General features: G+C 56.9%; 6 protein-coding genes across 6 annotated transcripts; 3 read left to right on the forward strand and 3 right to left on the reverse strand.

Annotated features, from left to right (window-relative positions):
- Positions 1–95: 95 nt before the first annotated feature.
- On the reverse strand, positions 96–2,612 carry SLS55_002621 (uncharacterized protein; the record flags this gene model as incomplete). The annotated part of the gene is made up of 6 exons (XM_066774102.1): positions 96–359; positions 444–952; positions 1,008–1,930; positions 1,979–2,103; positions 2,151–2,558; positions 2,607–2,612. 6 exons carry the CDS (start codon positions 2,610–2,612, stop codon positions 96–98), a joined length of 2,235 nt encoding a protein of 744 aa, XP_066636669.1.
- Positions 2,613–4,124: 1,512 nt separating this feature from the next.
- SLS55_002622 (uncharacterized protein) lies at positions 4,125–5,331 on the forward strand (the record flags this gene model as incomplete). The annotated part of the gene is made up of 3 exons (XM_066774103.1): positions 4,125–4,664; positions 4,715–4,999; positions 5,050–5,331. 3 exons carry the CDS (start codon positions 4,125–4,127, stop codon positions 5,329–5,331), a joined length of 1,107 nt encoding a protein of 368 aa, XP_066636670.1.
- Positions 5,332–5,840: 509 nt separating this feature from the next.
- Positions 5,841–6,761, forward strand: SLS55_002623 (uncharacterized protein; the record flags this gene model as incomplete). The annotated part of the gene is made up of 2 exons (XM_066774104.1): positions 5,841–5,848; positions 5,924–6,761. The coding sequence occupies 2 exons, from the start codon at positions 5,841–5,843 to the stop codon at positions 6,759–6,761; spliced, it is 846 nt and encodes a 281-aa protein (XP_066636671.1).
- A 3,522-nt stretch (positions 6,762–10,283) lies between these two features.
- Positions 10,284–11,454, reverse strand: SLS55_002624 (uncharacterized protein; the record flags this gene model as incomplete). The annotated part of the gene is made up of 2 exons (XM_066774105.1): positions 10,284–11,186; positions 11,407–11,454. 2 exons carry the CDS (start codon positions 11,452–11,454, stop codon positions 10,284–10,286), a joined length of 951 nt encoding a protein of 316 aa, XP_066636672.1.
- A 764-nt stretch (positions 11,455–12,218) lies between these two features.
- SLS55_002625 (uncharacterized protein) lies at positions 12,219–12,559 on the reverse strand (the record flags this gene model as incomplete). The annotated part of the gene is given in 2 exon segments (XM_066774106.1): positions 12,219–12,437; positions 12,449–12,559. The coding sequence occupies 2 exon segments, from the start codon at positions 12,557–12,559 to the stop codon at positions 12,219–12,221; spliced, it is 330 nt and encodes a 109-aa protein (XP_066636673.1).
- Positions 12,560–14,293: 1,734 nt separating this feature from the next.
- SLS55_002626 (uncharacterized protein) lies at positions 14,294–17,922 on the forward strand (the record flags this gene model as incomplete). Its single annotated transcript, XM_066774107.1, has 5 exons — positions 14,294–14,391; positions 14,444–14,995; positions 15,045–16,651; positions 16,850–16,924; positions 17,537–17,922. 5 exons carry the CDS (start codon positions 14,294–14,296, stop codon positions 17,920–17,922), a joined length of 2,718 nt encoding a protein of 905 aa, XP_066636674.1.
- Between the last annotated feature and the right edge of the window lie 426 nt (positions 17,923–18,348).

Genomic DNA, 18,348 nt, shown 5'->3' on the forward strand with positions numbered 1-18,348 from the left:
ATGTCATGAAGTGAACACGGAAAAGGGGAATATTCGCAAGTCATTAAACAGTCCCATCAACAGCAACAAGCAGGGAACCCGCAACCAGCGCGACATCAGGCATCTCCGACATACCTCGCGCGCGTGACCGGCCTCTTCAACCCGAGCTTCGTCCTCGGCACTCTGTCCATCTTGTCGTGCACCGTCGAGTCGAGGCGGAACACGGTCTCCCGGTAGCAGGTCGCCGTCGTCCAGTCGTACGACACGCCCACCGCGCGCTGCATGCCGCCTTCGCTGCCACAGACGAGTATCCCGACGGGCGGCCGGATGGCCTGGAAGAGCATGACCTCCATGGTGCGCGTATCGATCAGAGTAAACACCTGCGGAGAAGAAGGGGGCCGGGGTCAGCACAACACACTCAACCCAGGAGGCAGGCAGGCAGTCCGGGCAAAAAAAAAACTTACACGCTCCTCATTCGGACTCGCCGTCTTCGCCGCCTCCACGACCGCCGCCACCTTGGGATCGCTCGTCGGATCGACGCCGATGCGCTCGCCGTGCTCGTTGCGACGGTGCCGCGCCAGCGGGCTGCCGAACGCGGACCACTCGAGGCGGCCGAGGCGGGCGCCCCAGATCTGCGACTCGATGGTCTCGACGTCCATGTACCCTTCGAAGCCGAAGAACCACGGCTGCGAGTACCAGAACTTGCCCGAGTAGAGCATGCGCAGGAGGTGCGGCGCGGCCGCGATGAAGGGGAACGACAGCAGGAAGACGACGGCGCCGGCGGCGCGCGTGTAGGGCGTGCAGAGCAGGATGATGGCGATGACGAGGAGGATGCCGGACGAATGCAGGACGATCTGCACGAAGAGACGCTTCCACGACGTGCGCCGCAGGTTCTTGACCGGCGCGAAGGACTTCCACCGGATCGAGGCGCCGAGCGCGTTGTCGATGATGACGGCGTCGTCGTCGCAGATGCCTGGGGAGGACGTTGTTAGTTCAGGAGTGGTTGGACGAACGGTAAGTGTACTCACCGGCGATTTGGATCTGCGGATAGATGTCCCAGAGACTGGCGTCCCACGCGTCGTCCATGCACGACCAGTGCTGGTCCGGCGATTTGGGAAGCGTGCACACCAGGCGCTCCAGCAGCATGTCGCTGTCGTTGGCCAGCGACAGGCGGGCGAAGGCCTGGAAGGCCGAGTCGGTGTGGTCGACCTTGGGCCGCACGCGCAGCAGGCCCATGAGCGCGTACGAGTGGTCGCCGGGCAGGTACTGCGTCGTGCCGCGGCTGTGCAGGCAGCGCAGCGCGATGATGTCCAGCTCCAGCCGGCTGAGCGTCAGGTTGCCCTCGTAGTGGTCCACCAGCTGCCGCGCGACCCCGGCGTCGCGCCACACGTGCGCCGCGAACTGGTTCTTCGGGACCGCCAGGGGGCTGTCCAGCTGGCCCCGCCGGTACACGGTGACGGGGGCGCCGCTGCGGCTGAGGAGGACCTCGGGGAACGTCCAGAGGCGGGAGCCCCATTGGCGCAGCATGTCCCAGGTGTCCTGCTCCGAGATGGATCCTGAAGATGGCCCGACGGCGATGCAGAGACCCGCCGCGCCCCGGATCACGTCGCTGATGCGGAACACGTCGTCCTCCATCTCCGTCTCGTCTGGCATGCAGCTGCATCCAACCCAGTACGCGGGCAGCCCGGCTGCTCTCGTCGCAGTCTCGGCAATGGCGTGGAGCGCCTGCATGTCCTCCTCGGAGCGATGACTGAATTGCTCGGCCGTGTAGGCAATGAAGAGGTAGCTGCCCGCCGTGCTGTTGTTGCCCTCCTCGATCCTCTCGATATTCACGCCCTGGTTGGTCTTCTTGTCGGACGGATTTCGCAGAACGCACAGGTAGCGGGGATTCAGAAGCCTCTCCATGACGGGATTCTTGGCCTCAGGTGCCGTATTTGGGGCTCCAAGTTGCCTGGGCCGAGTCAGCATGCTACGCTCTAATCGAGGAATCTGTACTTACAGCACGCTGCTACTGGGATACTCAAGAGCGTTGCGGGCCACCTTGGCATAACTGTGGTATCTGTAAGGGAAGACGTCGTAGTTTCCGCCGTTGCGCTCTTGGGCCCCGTCATCGTAGAAGACAATCTGGATTGTGAGTGTGGCATTCGTTAGAGAGGGAAAGGGGGCCATACCCAGACGGTCAGAGCCAGGCAAGCAGGGATCCATTTGGCAATCAACCAACCAGTGCCGAACTCGCGGTACTCTCCCTTCGCAAAGTCGAAGTGACTCGTGGGCCAGTTGGCTAAGCGCAACATCTTGGTGCTCACATTTCGGATGTAAGTGCGTCGATACGTCGAGTTGCCAGGATTCTCGTAGATGTCGTCTGTGCACTGGACGACCAGCTTCGCGATATGACCGTCGTAGGGGCTGAGGTAACGATCGTCTTCAGCTCCCTGCCAGACTCGCGTCATGCCATCTCGATGTCTGTAGCTGTAGGACGGGTCGTATTTCCAAGCCGGCTCTTGGTAGAAGTGCGGTGCTTTCCAACGGAAGCGCGAGCGAGGGTTGAGCGCATTCACCAGACCTTGTGGCCGACGCGTCTTTATGGAGATCAACAAAATGAATACTGGAACAGGCGCAAGGTCTACGTACATGGGCCCGGATGGTTTGGGGTGTCTCGACCACAGAAATCTCCGTGTCCGGGTGCTTCTACGCTGGTTGTTACTCCCAAGCCTCAGCACCAGCTGCACAGGAGCTTTACCAGTATGTTGTCACCAGACCGCGAGGGCCCGGTCGGCGAATGTCCTGGCGGGGAATAGTTCTGCTAACCGTTAGTAAAGCACACTATCACTAGGACAGTAAGGGCATACCATTGCAGGCTGCTGGTGAGGTGGGGGCGGCAAAGGCTGGTGTGGGGGCGGGTTTGTCTGCTGCCATGGGCTGCCAGGAACATAGCCTCCTCCATGACGGGGGTGGTTCTTCGAAGAAGCATCAGCTTCAATTCTTGAAGCTAGTTGGACAAGGCTTACCGTGTTGGTTTCCACCATCGCAAACCCCTGGCTGGGATCATATCCTCCTCCGTGCCTACCGTGAGACTGGCGACCGATCAGCGTTGTCCGGATCAAACGAAGAAGTCTCTTACCATGTTGCTTCCTTTTGGTGTTTTCGGTAGTAAGAGAGGAGAGCAGATGGTCAACCGTGAAACAAGAGCACTGATGAGAGGATTTATAGGCGCTACGCGTGGAATACCGAGCGGGCAGTTTTGGCTACTGCAATGCTTTCATCAAAGGGTTGCTCGTTCTTTGGGGGCGGAGGCGATCGCATGGGCTGCTTGCCGCTGCCTCGAGCAAATCATTGTCGTTACGGAGATAGCAGCTGAGTACAAGACCTGGATGCATCCCTCATTTGGGTTGGAGTGTCACGAGACTTATTGTTGTGGCTGCATGAGACAGAGGCCAGAGCTCCAGCCTTGCACCCACTGCCTTGATGGTCGCGAGAGCAGCCAATAACGCGGCGGTGGTGAAGAGCAAGCGGCATGAAGACAGCGGAGATTCCCGCTGGATCGAGAGAAGTGTGTCAGTTTAAGTTCGGGCATACTGCCACGCGAGGCGAGCAAGACACGTGCGAAGGCTTGATGCGGAAAGGGGATCCAGCCAGCCTCGGAAACGGGGCAACGCAGGCTTCTGAATCAATTCCCAGGCTGCAGTCGGGCTTTTAGGCTCCAGCGCGACTGGCTGCTTGCCGCCTATTTTTGTGATCAATTTGAGTGGTGTGCCCTGACCCTTGCATTCAGCTGCACGCGCCAGTCCAGTTGGGTCGTCGCCCGTCGCTACCCCTCGCCCTCAGCACTTCAGCTCAGCGCCACAGCGGCTCCACGACCTCAACTGGACTTGGCAGCAAGGCTGTCACACAAACATGGATTTTATAGTATAGGTCGTCGAGAAGCACTCGGCTTCAACAACTCCCACCACCATGGCGAATAAGCATATGCCTCTAGTCCAGTGGACTTGGAGCGCTGGGACACCCAGCGCTACCAGGTCTGCAAGCACGGTATTCGACTTTCTCCAGAAACCCGACGCGTGGAGCGGCCGCTTTCGCATCCTGTTTGTGCATCGTGCAGTTGTAGCCTCGCACACAAGCTGATCAACACAGGTCAATCCCGCGCGATGCTGGAACTCCAGATATACAGCCACTCATTGACTCGTACCTTGCTCACCACCGGGTGCCCGACGAATTTGTGCTTGAGCGAGATCAGGCTGTCAATCACTCGTTCGGCACCCTCGCCGACCACGGTCGTCACAGCCATGGTGAATCCTACCTTTGATCATCTCGACGAGCCAAAGTTGATGACTTGCACAGCAACCTGGGTGCGGCTCGGGGCGAAGGGCATATCGGTGGAACGGGACTCACACGGAAATCCCATCTCGATCAACACACCTGTGGTATCGAACAAGGAAACGCGGGATCGAGCCTGGTTCAACTTCGCCTTCGTCCTCTTGGAGGAGACTAGTGGCAACGACAAGCAAGCTACGTTGCTTTGCTTCGACGCGCCTCCCCAACTGCACAAGGCGTTCAACGACCTGAACGTCTCAGACGAGCAGCTCAACGATGCCTATTTCGTGTTCGGCATCATTCTCAAAGTCATCTGGAAGGTCATGGATGATGAAGCTTGGACTCTGTCCGACGTCTTCCGTAACATTGAGAAGGTGGGTACGCTGTTCTGGAAAAGCATGGTGGAGTCGACTGACCGGAGAAGAGCACTTTGGAAAGGACGACGAGCGACAAGAGCGTAGCCCAGTCGACCAACTTCTCCGAGCTGCACAACATCTCAAAGCATCAGATATACATGTCTGAGGCGTTTGAGGCAGCGCACATTGTTGCAAACGACGTCGTTCAAGCGTACCGTAGCCGCTTTCACGCAAGCTTGCCACAAGAAGCTCAGGTTACGGAGCAGAAACTGCTGCACAGCGCGCGCATGTTCAAAGCAACGCATCTGCGGCTTACTAGTCTGGAGAAGCGAATATCCAACATCACCAGCTTGGTAAGGAGCAGCGAAGTGTCCATGGTCCACAGGCGCTGACCCTTTGGCAGGCGTTCAACATTGTCACGCAAGAAGACAGCCGCTCGATGCACACCATCGCCCTCATCACCTTGGTCTTCTTGCCGAGCACCCTTATCGCAACCGTCTTCAGCAGCTCGTTCTTTGACTTTAGCATGGCCGACGACGACAAAACGACCGGTGTCCACCTTTCATCTCTCTTTTGGATATTCTGGGTCATTTCCATCCCCGTCACGCTGGTAGTCGTGAGCCTCTGGTGGTGCTTCAAATGGAATTCCAACAGAAAGAAGAAGAAGCGCTCTTCGCCAGCTTGAGTCATACAGCAGCATGGTCGATGACAAACCCACGAGGCTGAGGCGGGGGAGACTGAACGTGGTACCACAGACGCATCCAACGGCCTTGCAGCAGAAACGGAAGGATGGGCCCATGTAATCTACACCTCCTGCTTGAAATGATTGCTTGGCACGACGAAAAAGTCCCGCTGTGGCTCGCGACCGGGGAGCTGATTGGTGCCACGGGCTCGGATAGGCGAAAGGCCAAGCCGGCGCATGCTCGATACGGCATCGCTGCGCAGCCCAACTTGCTCGAATCGGTATGCTTCTTTGTGATCCCTCCTCGCTTGGGGCCTGGGCTCGATGGCGACAAAAGCATCGCAACTAGCTCGGCCGGCCTTCCGCGCTGTTGTGGGAAAAGAGTGAGTCGTGATCAACCGCCGCACGGAAGCCATACCAGCCGACAGGCGAGGCTGAAACGGCGGAGGCTATGTATAGTATTCAGCCCACCCCTCAGCCTGCCTTTCAGTCCAGTCGCTCACACCCACAGAATGTCGGCGTCGGTTGAAGTCTATCGAGGGGTCTGGAAGAACCATGCGAACGGTGTCTGGACACTGACCCTGACAGAGCGCAGCGGAGGTATCCTATCTGCCGCTCTAATCATCTTCGCAGGCTTTGCGTCGGTGCAAGCATGGAACATTGTCAAGTTTGTGCTGCACCAAGCCTTGTCTTCACACAAGCCGCAGGACGGATACCGCCACAACCTTCGGACGGTGCTGCGCAACAGCAACTCGCACACTCAGGCCCTCTGGCTCTTCCTCCGACTGGCTTTTGGATGGCGCAAGAAGCTTGGGCTGTCCTCGACCCTGCTCCGCGGCTCCGTAGTGACTACACTATCGCTTCTGTTCGTCGTCGCCTCGGCAGTGATCCGGCTGTACATCTCTCTCATCTGGACGGCCAATGGGGACCAGGTGCTCATAAAGAGTACATCTTGCGGGCTCGTTTCGATTGCCCCCGAAGATGTGCAGTCATTCGGTGTCTACTGGACCGACCGGATGGAGTCTGCAACCACCTACGTCCGCCAGTGCTACGGCGACACCAATAGCACAGGCTCATGCGGAAAACTGCCGGCCAGTCGCCTCAACTGGACCACAAGCGACGGTGCATGTCCCTTTACCGATTCCGATCTCTGCATCACAAACAACTCGGTGCCGTTCGTCATGGACACGGGCTACATCAACTCCAACCACGACTTGGGCATGAACGACGCAGCCGAGGATGCCATCGACTACCGCAAGATCGTCACATGCTCGCCCATGGTTTCCGACTACGTCGACCTCGTCTACAGAAACGAAACGGACGAAAACGTCCTGCGCTACTACTACGGAGACAACACTTCCCTCAACTCGACATCCACGTACAACTACTCAGGCAACTACCTCCGATACGTCAACGGCTACACACTGAAGTAAGCAGCCCCCAGCACACCCCATCAACCAAACATCGACGACCCACTAACAAACCCCCTCCAGCACCCTCGGCTACGACCCCTTCAGCACCAGCAACGTCTGGCTCCCCAACTCCACCATCACCACCCGCCGCGACGCCGGCGCCTCCATCTTCTTCCTCGCCGCAAACTACATGATGTACTTCGACCCCGTCACGGACCCGTGGTTCCGCACCTACGCCGACGACTGGTCCGACACAGACATCGACAGCGCCGCCGGCCTCTCCACCGTGCACCTGCCCTACGCCACCGTCTCCGTCCTCGGCTGCCTCGAGCAGCACCAGCTCTGCACGACGTCCACCACCAACCGCCTCTGCTCGCCCCTCACATCCTCCCGCGGCCTCGCGCCCGCCGCCATCGCGTCCCTCGGCCTCGCCGACGGCGCGCCGCGCACGGCGACGGCGGCGCGCGTCATGGCGGCGGCGACGGCGCAGCAGGCCGACTTCGGCTTCGTGCCGCGCTGGATGCCGGGCGACCCGCTGCTGGCGTCGCGCACCGCCATCGACAGCGCGCAGTTCGCCGCGCTGCCGGCGGATCAGTGGCGGAGGGAGCTCGCGCGCTGGTTCGCCGTGGGTTTGGCGATGGTGCAGGAGGGCGTCGTGGAGTACGTGACGGGGCCGGCGGACGGGGCGATGAGGCGATTCGTGGTCGGGGCGGAGGAGGGGGATGGCCAGGGGGAGTATGGGGAGGCGTTGTTGGAGAGTTGCGGGAGGCAGCGCGTGAGGGTGGCGGGGTATACGAATTTTCATCTCGGGGCCGTGGTGGTCGTGGTGGTGGTTGGGTGTGCGGTTGCGTTGGCGGGGCTGACGGTGGATGCGGTGGTCGGGTGGGTGGAGGCGAGGTTTGGAGTCTGGGAGTATGGCAGGTTGCAGTGGTTGCTGGACGGGTCGTTTCAGCAGCAGAGGCTGGCGTACGAGGCGGCGGGCGTGGGCGGCTGGCGGGATGCTTCGACGTATGTGCCGACGACGGACGAGAAGGTGTTTCCGCTGATTGATGGCATGGATCGGGATCATCCGCGCTTGCATCAAAGGAATGCCGAGGAGGCGGATGTTCAAGGGATCAAGGCCACGGAGTGAAGCATACTGTGATGAGCTGAGATTCTATTGGTGCTTGTAGTAATACTCAAGAATCTACCCTGACGGAAGCTAACTTCGTGTTGGATGGATACAACAAGTGGCATGGAAGCTTGCGTGATCTCTGGGTCGGTTCAGTGAGCTGGCCGTCTTGAATATTTCACAGCTGAGTGGATCAGACGTCTAGCTATAACACAACAGCACGCTTCTTTTTCGGGAATCATGAAGAAGTAGGCGGTGAGCAAGTCAAGTTCGCTGGTGCAAGCTTTGCCGTGGTTAAGTAATCCGGGTAAGCAGTATCCGGGCTCCACTTTCGCGGCCAGCCGATGGTTACACTCCTTGCCGCCGCTCCTCATCAAGTAAATCATCTAAAAGAAAACCGCGGACAATCTCCGCACAGATATCGCGCCTTTCTTTCGCTGAAGTAGCTCCATGTCACACTTCCAGATCATGACAGCCCCTCACTCTTCGTATGTGTTCGCCCCTGATCCATCCGATCGGGTCAACTGTTCCTTATGTGATAATAAAGAATACCATCAACAGACCGAGAAGAAAGGCCGCTGCGACCGAGCACTCCCAGCCCTACAGCAGAATCCCAGATCATCGACCTCATCGCAACCTCCTCTAAAAACCATTCAGACCCTGTATCGGCGGCGCTGCTGCTCTCCATTTTCGACGCACTCGGTCCGCTCGAGCCATCCGAACTCATCGGCGAATGGTCCGCCAGTAGTTTCAATACGGGCCACCCCGCACATCCGTGGCTCAAGTCTATCAATTGGGTTGGGCAAAGGTTCTGGAGCGTCGATGATGTCGAACCAATTGTTGTGGCTGTCGCGACGGCTGAGGACGAAGGAAACACTGGTGCATCGGAGAAGATACGGAGCAGAAAGAAGTGGATGGAGGAATGGGGAAACGGGCAGGTGAGTGCTTCGGAGTAGAGAGAGATAGCGACAGGTCAAGCTTATTGACTTTGCGGTGCACTGCCAGGTTATTGAAGCGAAATACAGAAATGTGGTTTCTGCCGCCTTGATTTGTGATGATCATCCCATACTCAATTACTTCCGAAAAGTATCTGACACTGTGGTGCTCGGTATCATGACCGCAAAGATGTTTCACGGCTCGGGCTTGTTTTTCTTCTACCTCACACGGTAGTGTCGGACTTGTTTTTTGTATACCCCGGAGGTTTGGAGTTGGGAGAGGCAAGGGTGCAGTCTTCATAAGTAAAATTGATTGGCGGACCGAAACTACTCTTTTCATCCATCTCAACTAAAACCCTGCCAAATATCGCGGTGCTCCCCAGTGCCGTCGAGCGGGAACAAGGCCAAAGAATCCCATATCGGCATTTGCGCATCTTGATTGAAGTCGACAAAGGGTTCAAAAAGCAAGTCAATCGGGACCTCTTCTTCAAAAGCTTCTTCCGTGGAAGGCTCTGCCATGTCCGCGGACTTCATGTTCCCAGCATATTTGGAGGGGCCTGGCAACTCAACCTTCCACACGCGAGCGATGCTCCTCACAGCAAGACAAGCTCGTGTGCTCCAGCTCCACGCAGTCTGCATTTCCTCCAACGCATGGCAGAGACATTTCAAGGACTGCACAGCCTTTCTCCGGACATCCGCGTCGTCTGACGTGGCAGCCGCGAGGAAGATCACCGCAGCTGTGAAAGCGCAGTGAACTGCGGAGACTGGTATCCTGCGCTGTATCACGCTACATTAGAGCAACCGCCATGTGTACGGGGAAGGCATGCTTACCAAACCGTAGTGTCCCCTGTACCAGCGAAAGATGGCGGCGATCCAGTCAGCCGAATTCCGACACATGGTAGCGTGGATGCTGCCGTCCCGGAGCCCACCGAGCTTCCCATCCGCGGCCCGAAAAGATGTAAGGAACGGCCTATGCAGCAATATCATCGTGGTATGGTACTGTAGGCTGAGGAGTTTATGAGAATCGCCGGAAAATGTGAGTCATGAAAGATGAATAGATATACTTACTGCAGCAGATATACGTTTGGAGGAAATTCAGCTTGCGGTGATCGCGTTAGTTTGAGCGGGCTAGGTAGGCTATTGTAGAAAGCCACCAGCCGAAGGTTGCCGTCTGAAATCATGGCTTCTTGGCTCTCTGTCTTCCCCGATGGAGCGTAACTGCCATCTCATGAGCATGAGCCTTCGCTGAAAGGGAAGCGCTGCATCTCACATGGAATCAAGGAGCTCTGCCGACGCTGTGAAAAGTTTGCACGTGTAAATGGAGCAACTAACGGTATTAAGGCTACGGGACGTTGCATCTGTCGGATCTGCTGTGAGACTCTTTGGGCAAGGCAGACTTTCTTCCATACAGTCCGTTGACGGCATCCTCGCCGTCACGTCTCGGTCTTGAATCATCGACGGCCTGCCCAACCCGACGGTCCACAGCCTACAAAAGGATCAGCTCCCAGCTTTTCCAAAATAGGTGGCTAAAGAGTACTTGTCGAGGACGTAACAGCCCCACCAGGTCACAGAGCGAACCTCGGCCTCGTCGGCCGTCATCTCCCCGTCTTTGACACAGCGAGAGCAATCGAGATGCAGACCGAGGCTTACCGCCATCCTGACGGCCATACCACAGTACGTCCAGCCGGAAGCTTCCTTGTCTACTGCTACGTCGCGCAGACTAAGGATCGCCGTAGCTTGGACAGTGGAGATGGTGGGAGCTTCACACTCATAGATCAATGCCTGCTTAGCCTCGGCAGCGAAAGCATTTCCGGCTGTAGTAGCATCCTCCGGATCCGTCCTGAGCTCGGGCATGTCGGAGTAGCGCGAAGCGAGGGCATACATGGCGCAGATTAGCGAAGGAGAGGAGAAGCTGCTTGTTGGAAAAGATGGATCAGTGTGAAGGTCACGCAGGAAGGGGTCTCTGGCAACAATGCGCTGCCATGAGTTCTGCCATGTCCAGAACAGGTCCAAGAGATGGGCCTGGAGCTCCTCGGATACTCGGTCAAGGACGGATGGTTCCTGGGTATGGGCACGGCGCTGCGTCTCCTGCGAGGCAGCCCTGCGATGCGGCATGCCGCAACGGAGCAGGTTCAGGTTGCTCCGAGAGCCCAGGTAGCAGATTGTGCCGCCGTCTCCGATGTTGAAGCTCCCTAGAGTATCCGTGATGACATCCACATCCACATCTGAGGCGCGTGCCATGCTGGTGCCGCCTGATCCGCTCTGGCTGCTTTCTGCAGGGTGCTGCGGATCTGCATTTCGGCTCTGGCGAACGGCAGCCAGCTCCCGCTCCAAAGACTGGATATGGGCTTCCAAAGCCCGCACGTAGTTCTTGCTCGGCGGCTTGCGGTTATGTGCCACCTGCGAATACTCACAATTTTGGTTGCGCAGCCGGCATGCGGAACACTGGCTCGTGTTTCCGTCGCACTGAGCGGACGACGTCAGCACGCAAGCACCATCGAAAAGGGTCCATAATTCTTGTCTACCTTTGTGCGCTTAATGCGGCACCCCTGGCAGGCAGCCGAAATACGCTGTCGCGGTTTTTTGTTCATCGTGGATCCTCTGCCACTGTGAGACGTACAGGCGTGAGACCTGCTTTAAAAAGGAGGCTACCGAGTGCACGAGTCATGGGTACCTGGAATGCACTTGGCCTTGAATAAGTCGTCGTCAGCTTAGTAATCTTGGTCAAGCATTAAGGTTACTACTGATAAGGTAAGTGTATGTATATTTTACAGCGATTGGAGCCATAATTAGCAGTGATCTCTGATTTCACTGCTATTTCAATGGGCACGGCGGGTGACAAAAGAAATTCCCCACCCGCATCTACCTCATAATAGATTCTACATGGGATGGCTAGTCGAATACAGAATCCGGACGTAAATGCGCGAATTTAAACCTTAATATTTTCATCTAGACTTTGTATTCAACTGCCTACATGAATATTTTATTGCGACATCTGTGTGTAAGTTAGATGCCGGTAAGCAATCCCTTTTGTCACCCGTCGTGACGGTATCTCGCATATGAACCGCCAGCGGCGAGCATGAGAGATTGTAGCAGGTCACGTGTGACGTGTTGATTACTATGCTCTGCACTGTTGATGCATGACAACGATGCTTGCATATGGCAATGGATTGAAATGAGCTCATATGCAGAACGAAGGAAGAGAACATGTCATGTGTTTATAAGTTTGTTAAGTCACTACATACCATCTTCCGCTGCCCACGGTCCCACTTGAACGCAAGAGTTACAACATGCACTACTATAGATATTTGACATTGTGGAGTAGATGTAGGATTTGTTCAATTATCTCATTCATTAATGGGTACTAAATAGAATACACGTTGTCTCTTCGTATCGACGTTGTTCCATCGACGAGGATATCAACATCCTTGTCTACTTCTTGCGGTGCACACCGCTGGTGTCTCCAGTGTCGTGAATGGCGTTGGGCACGGCACGCTCAACACTCTCGGGGAGTTTCTCTTGAAGCTTCTGGGGGACGATGGAAGCCTCACCACCGCCCTTGGCGTGCGACTTGTTGGTAGACTGGCCAGGGTTGGAGCCGGTGGGGTGGATCTGGAAGACATGAGCGTTCGAAATCACACGGCGGTGCTGCTACCACGTACCGAGTCCGGCAGCGATTCCTCGAGTCCCTGAGGAGCCTTCTGCTGCACTGAGCCAGGCACTTTGGACTGCCCGGTGGCATGGGAAACGCCTTGTCCGCTCTGGTTCTGCATGATGAATGGTTGATGTTGAAGTTGAATGAAGGTTTGTTGGATGAATGCGAGTCAATTGAGTGCGTGATGATTACGGTGAGCCGAGATGGTGGTTGTTTATAAGGTAGCTGTTCGGCGGGTGACGTAGGGAGACAGTAAAGGACTAAGGATCCAGGTGGCGGAAGTCGTGACGTAGCGGATGCGCTCCTATCATCGTCGAGAACCACCACCACAACGTCGGAACTCCGGCATCACATGGTAGAAGCTCTTGTTGCGAATGCGACCCAGGCCTTCAGCTGCCCCAGATTACCCCGATCGGGCGACACAGCCTCAACCAAAGTTCGGGGGACGGCTGCCTACCGGATGCGGCCGGCCACCCGTCCGGAGTCTTTTTCATCCGCCGGCCCAACATTGAAAGTCAAAGACATCATCACTTGCATCTCCTCTAAGAACTTTGCCCTGTCTGAAGAGCCGCTTGCATCATGTAGACTTTCCTTTGGATAAGCCTCTCTATCTAAGTGGTCATTCGTTTCATGCATAGCCATTATTCATCACAGTGGCTTGACGTTGAAATACTTCATTGTATGTGGGGTACCCCGCAGTCACTGTTAGCTTTTCTTTTCAATATTCTTCTCCCCATTTGACCATCCCATGCACTTGTTGGTCTGACTGATGCTCAACCCTTCGTCCAGCGAGACACGAGCCAAGCAGATGATTATTATGGGCTCTCCTCCCCGTTTTCCATTCACCAGTGACATCTTCTGTTCTATGGTTGACTCGCACAGGATGATGTTCACTTCTCATTTCCGAGGGCACGACAGCCACTGCAGCTTACAGAACATTCTAATCCATGAAGCTACGCGTATGACACTACTTGCTTACTGAACGGAAGTTCGAAGCAAATTCTCGGACGTAAATGCGAGTTTTAGACACACGATCTATCCCACGGTCCACGTAGATATGGTTAGATACTCGTATGAGACAGATGTAAGTGGCCTCATTTGTTTACACTTCTGTAGGCGGTGCAACTTAAGCGAGAATATGGGCAAAACCTACCATCCGACCATTCCTCGCTCTTATTCGCCAAAGGAGCCGAGATTACCAGCAAGCAACCACCATGGGCGAGATTCAGGAAAGACAAGAGGCAAGCCTGCCCGCCATTACCAGATCAAATAACGCGGGATGTGGTATGATTTGAAGCCATTCGGGAGCTCATGATCCTTTCACGTTATAAGCTGGAGGGTAAGGGACAATGGACCGCAATCTTCGATTCAAGTGCATTGCTCCAGCCCAGGCTTGGAAAGGCTTGTAGTTCTCTGGGGGGCGCTGATCTTGCGCATCCCGCCAGCACATCCATCCGTCGAAACAGGGGCGCGCTGTAAGCTCATTGGCCATTAGGCGCCGGTTAGCGTTAGGCAGCCGCTCCACGCTAGTGTACCCGCCCTACGCGAACCCGCCGAATTTGAACAGCTCCCTCTGTCCGGAAGCCGGTTTGTTCTGGGGAGAGACTTGGTTGGCATCCGAGATTTGCAACACAACCGCCACTTACCGTCTGTACTGAGACGGCGGCTTGTGGTGTCTCCAATGAGCTATGTAGAATGGAATGTTGATGCATGTCAGCTGCATGGTCATTGTTTTGGCCCCCAAAGGATTCAGGGCGCCTGCTAAAATTAGTCATAGGCGCGGCGAGGCTGGCCTTACTGTATTGCAAAACTTCGAGGAGCTCGCACACGCTTACTTGGTCATAATTGTGCGATGCCTCTGAACCGGAAACCCACGCGGTACAGCCGCCTGGGCTCGCAGGAGTTCCGCCACGGGAGCGACGAAGGCGGCGGGCTGGAACTGAACGATCGGTAGGTGCGAGACACGCGGTGCACTGAAGACTAGCGGCTGACACGCATACAGGCCGGCCACGGCACACTCGAGAAGTCTGAGCTCGAGAAGTCTGAGCGACAACTTCGAAGCCATCCTCGAGCGGAGCAAGGACGCCGACGACGACGAGCAGCTGCTGAAGAAGGCGCCGCCGTCGGTCCATCGGCAGCGCACCTTCCGGCAGCAGCACCTCTCCGGGTGGCGCGTCGGCGCGATTGGGGCCACGGTCTCGGCCGCCGTCGTGCTCGTACTCAACATCTGCGTGACGCTGTGGGTGACCTTCAGCCCCTTCCCGAAAAACGACGGCATCGGCACGCTGCTCGAGGGCAGCTGCGCCCATGTCAAGTCCTCCAGCCGCTGGATCCACCTCGTCATCAACGTCCTGAGCACCGTCCTCCTCAGCTGCAGCAACTACTGCATGCAGGTCCTGGCCTCGCCCACCAGAGACGAGCTTGTCAAGGCCCACAACCGCCGCTTCTGGCTGCACATCGGCGTGCCCAACCTCCGCAACCTGCTCTACATCGGCAAAGACCGCCGCAATCTGTTCCTCCTCCTGGCCGTCAGCTCCATCCCGCTGCATCTCTTGTGAGCTTCTCGTCCGCCGTCCCCGCCCGTCTACTGATCCATGTGCCAGGTTCAACTCGGTTGTGTTTGCCAACATTCAGGCCAATGAGTACCAGGTCATCCCCGCCACGCCAGACTTCCTGGATGGCGCCACTTACAAGACCGCCGGGCTCGTCCCGGAGCATATCTGGACCAGAAACTCCACTGGCGACCAGGTTCCGGTTGACGTCGGCAATTACACAAGATCCCTCGTGGCCAACGCGACGGAGCTGAGAGACAAGATCCTACGCCGCGAGATTAAGTATGAGAACATGACGGCCGAGTGGTGCGTTAAGAATTATGCACAACAATTTCTGTCCAGTTACGGCAACGTCCTCGTTATCCAAGACGAGATCGACTTCAAAGGCTTCGAAGGACGCAATACTGCCTTCGGCTCTTTCAGCTGCGTCCTCGACGGCATCCAGCAGAAACAAGGCGACTCGGCCACGTCCTGCCTGACCAGCATCCCTTTCCACTCGGCCCCAGACGTGTTCCCGGCGTGGGACTGGCAGTGCCCGCCGCCGTGGCAGGACAACTGCACCCAGGTCGACTACGACGTGCTGGAGAGCCAGCCGAACTGGGCCCCGTACGGCTCGCCCGCCCGCTACTGCCTGGCTGAGGTAGTAGACGAACATTGTCGACTGCAGTTCTCTTTCGCGATTGCGGGCGCTGTCATTGCGTGCAACATCATCAAGACGCTGTGCATGGGCTACATTGTGTGGAAGTACCGACAAACCTTCCTGGCCACCATCGGCGACGCAATCGCCTCCTTTCTCGACGAACCCGACCCGGAGACCAAGGATCGCTGCCTCTACTCGCGGCCAGTGTTCGAGAAAGAGTGGGAGTGGATGCGGCACAACGAGCTGCGCGATCCAAAGGCAGTAGCAGTAGAGCCGGAACGGTACAGCTCGCGGCGGCCGTTCTGGGGACGCGCCGTCAGCAAGACGCGGTGGTTCGCCACCTACTTCATGTACGCCGTCGCGCTCATCATCGGCGCCGTCAGCATCAAGAAAACACTAACCGGCATGCCGACGGAGATCGGCGCGCTCTGGCGCACCGGCTTCGGGGACCTGCTGGGCAACAACCTGATATCCGGCTCCGTCGGCAACAGCGTGCTCGGCAGCGTCCTCCTGGCCAACCTGCCGCAAGCCCTGCTCTCCTACCTCTACCTCCTCTTCAACGCCCTCTACACCTGCATGCTGCTCACCCGCGAGTACACGCAGTACCTGCACCACCGCAAACCGCTCCGCGTCACCTCGCCAACCGGCCGCCAACGCAGCACCTACTGGCTGCACCTCCCCTACCGCTACTCGATCCCCCTCCTCGTCGCGAGCGGCCTGCTGCACTGGCTCGCCAGCCAGAGCCTGTTCCTCGTCCAGGTCACCGTGCTCGCCGAGGGCGATCGCGACCCCGCCGCCGCCCGCCAGATCTCGACGTGCGGCTACTCGCCCGTCGCCATCATCATGACCGTCGTCGTCGGCAGCGTCATCGTGCTCGGCGGCCTCGGGCTGGCGTTGAGACGGTACCCGGCTGGCATGCCGCTGGCGAGTAGCTGCAGTGCAACCATCAGCGCCGCATGTCATCCGCCCGAGGATGATGTCGACGCTTCCGTATTACCCGTGCAGTGGGGCGTTGTGCGTGAGCCCGCCGGGTGGGGGCCGGGAGAGGTGGGGCATTGTTCGTTTTCAAGCTTTGAGGTGAGGGAGTTGGTAAGGGGGAGGTTGTACGCGTGAGTGATGGGAGTGTTGATCGAAATAAATAAGCAGTGTGACGAAAAGGCGTAATTTTATAGAGGATAACATGTTTGCACCATTTTGATGACTGACTGAATTGTAGTGGATGTTGACAACTCCACGAACGTGGGGCAGAAGATCTGGATCAACGGCAAGCTGTTTTCTCAACGATCTGACAGTACGTTCCAATTCAATAGGAAAAACCCCCAACTTCTGTTGTCGATTATCGACTCTCTGCGAACCTACGACGCTTGGATTTATGGTGGAAAATCAGATGGTGTGAGACGGAAAGCCTTCGTCGCTTCAAAATGCTCCACTGAACGATCTCCCTTATGGCTCCACAACAAGACCATCCGGTGGTAACTTTTGGCTGACGCTCTACGTCATCGCTTACCTTGGTTTGCAACGTGGTGGCCGACGATGGTTGATTCCAAAGCAAGGTGCGGCTGCATCCCGTTACTACGTTTTTCCCCGCATTAAGAGGAGGGTAAGCATATAAGTACGCTCCGTCGCACCCAATATTTGCATCCATGGATTCTAGCTCCTGTTGAACTAAACATGGCTCCGACTCTCTCTCTGACCCTGGGACCGTGGTCACCCGGCCCGCATACCTCGCTCACGTCGTTCTGCAGACGCAGCCTTCCAATTACCATGCCATGATCACCTTCTACAAGACATTCCCAAACGCCGCCGTCAGTCACTCGAACGACTTCATCTGCTTTCCTGACGTACGACTCGGAGCAAGCACCATCGGATCGCCATCATCGCCCTCCCAACCGTCGGCCCCAAGGCGGCCAACAGCTCCGGCCTTCTGCGACACTTTCGCCTTCATCTTCCCACACGCTCGAGGACCTGGCATCGGCGTACATACCTGGCAGCGCAAGGCCCACGGCATCGAGCCGCGCTGGTGTGTCGTCAACCACGGGCCGCACGACCAGCATGTACTACGTCGGCGACCCGGACGGCAACGAGATCGAGACGCAGGTCGACAACTTCGGCTCGGCCGACGCGGCGAACACGTACATGGGCTCCGACGCCCTTAGGGCCAACCCGATCGGCGCCGAGTTCGACCCGGACGAGTTGGTGAGGAGGCTGGAGGCTGGGGAAGATAAGAGGGAAATCAAGAAGCGGGCGGGGGTTGGGCCGAGGGGCGTGGAGGCTATCAGACCGTTCTAAGCTAATGCCAACGCCCTTGTCGGGGCTGTGCGTCGTGAAGTGAGATAGATTAGGTAATGAATCATTCATTGCCGCGTAGTCCATGAATACAAAACACGAGCGTTCACTGACAATGATAAACAGCTTCTTAGATGACACCGAGCGAATGGCCACCAGAGAAGCTCGGCTGCGGGATAAGGAGGACGGGCTCTATAGCATCTTGTACATAGCGCTGCATATGCATGTGCATTGTTTGGAAGGGATTATCAAGTTATTCGAGTACTCGGAGCTGGACGAGTACCTCAGGGGACGGGATGGGAACATTGTAATGTGGGCGCCTATAAAGGTGGCGAGCGGATTTCTCGAATGGAATGTCTGCTCACAGTTTGGTCATTTATGTCGAGAGGGCAAGTGTATTTTAGTACTTCTGCCTCTGGCGCCCGCAGG

This window comes from Diplodia seriata, assembly GCF_021436955.1.
Source record: "Diplodia seriata strain FDS-637 chromosome Unknown scaffold_2, whole genome shotgun sequence".
Classification (NCBI taxonomy): Eukaryota; Fungi; Ascomycota; class Dothideomycetes; order Botryosphaeriales; family Botryosphaeriaceae; genus Diplodia; species Diplodia seriata.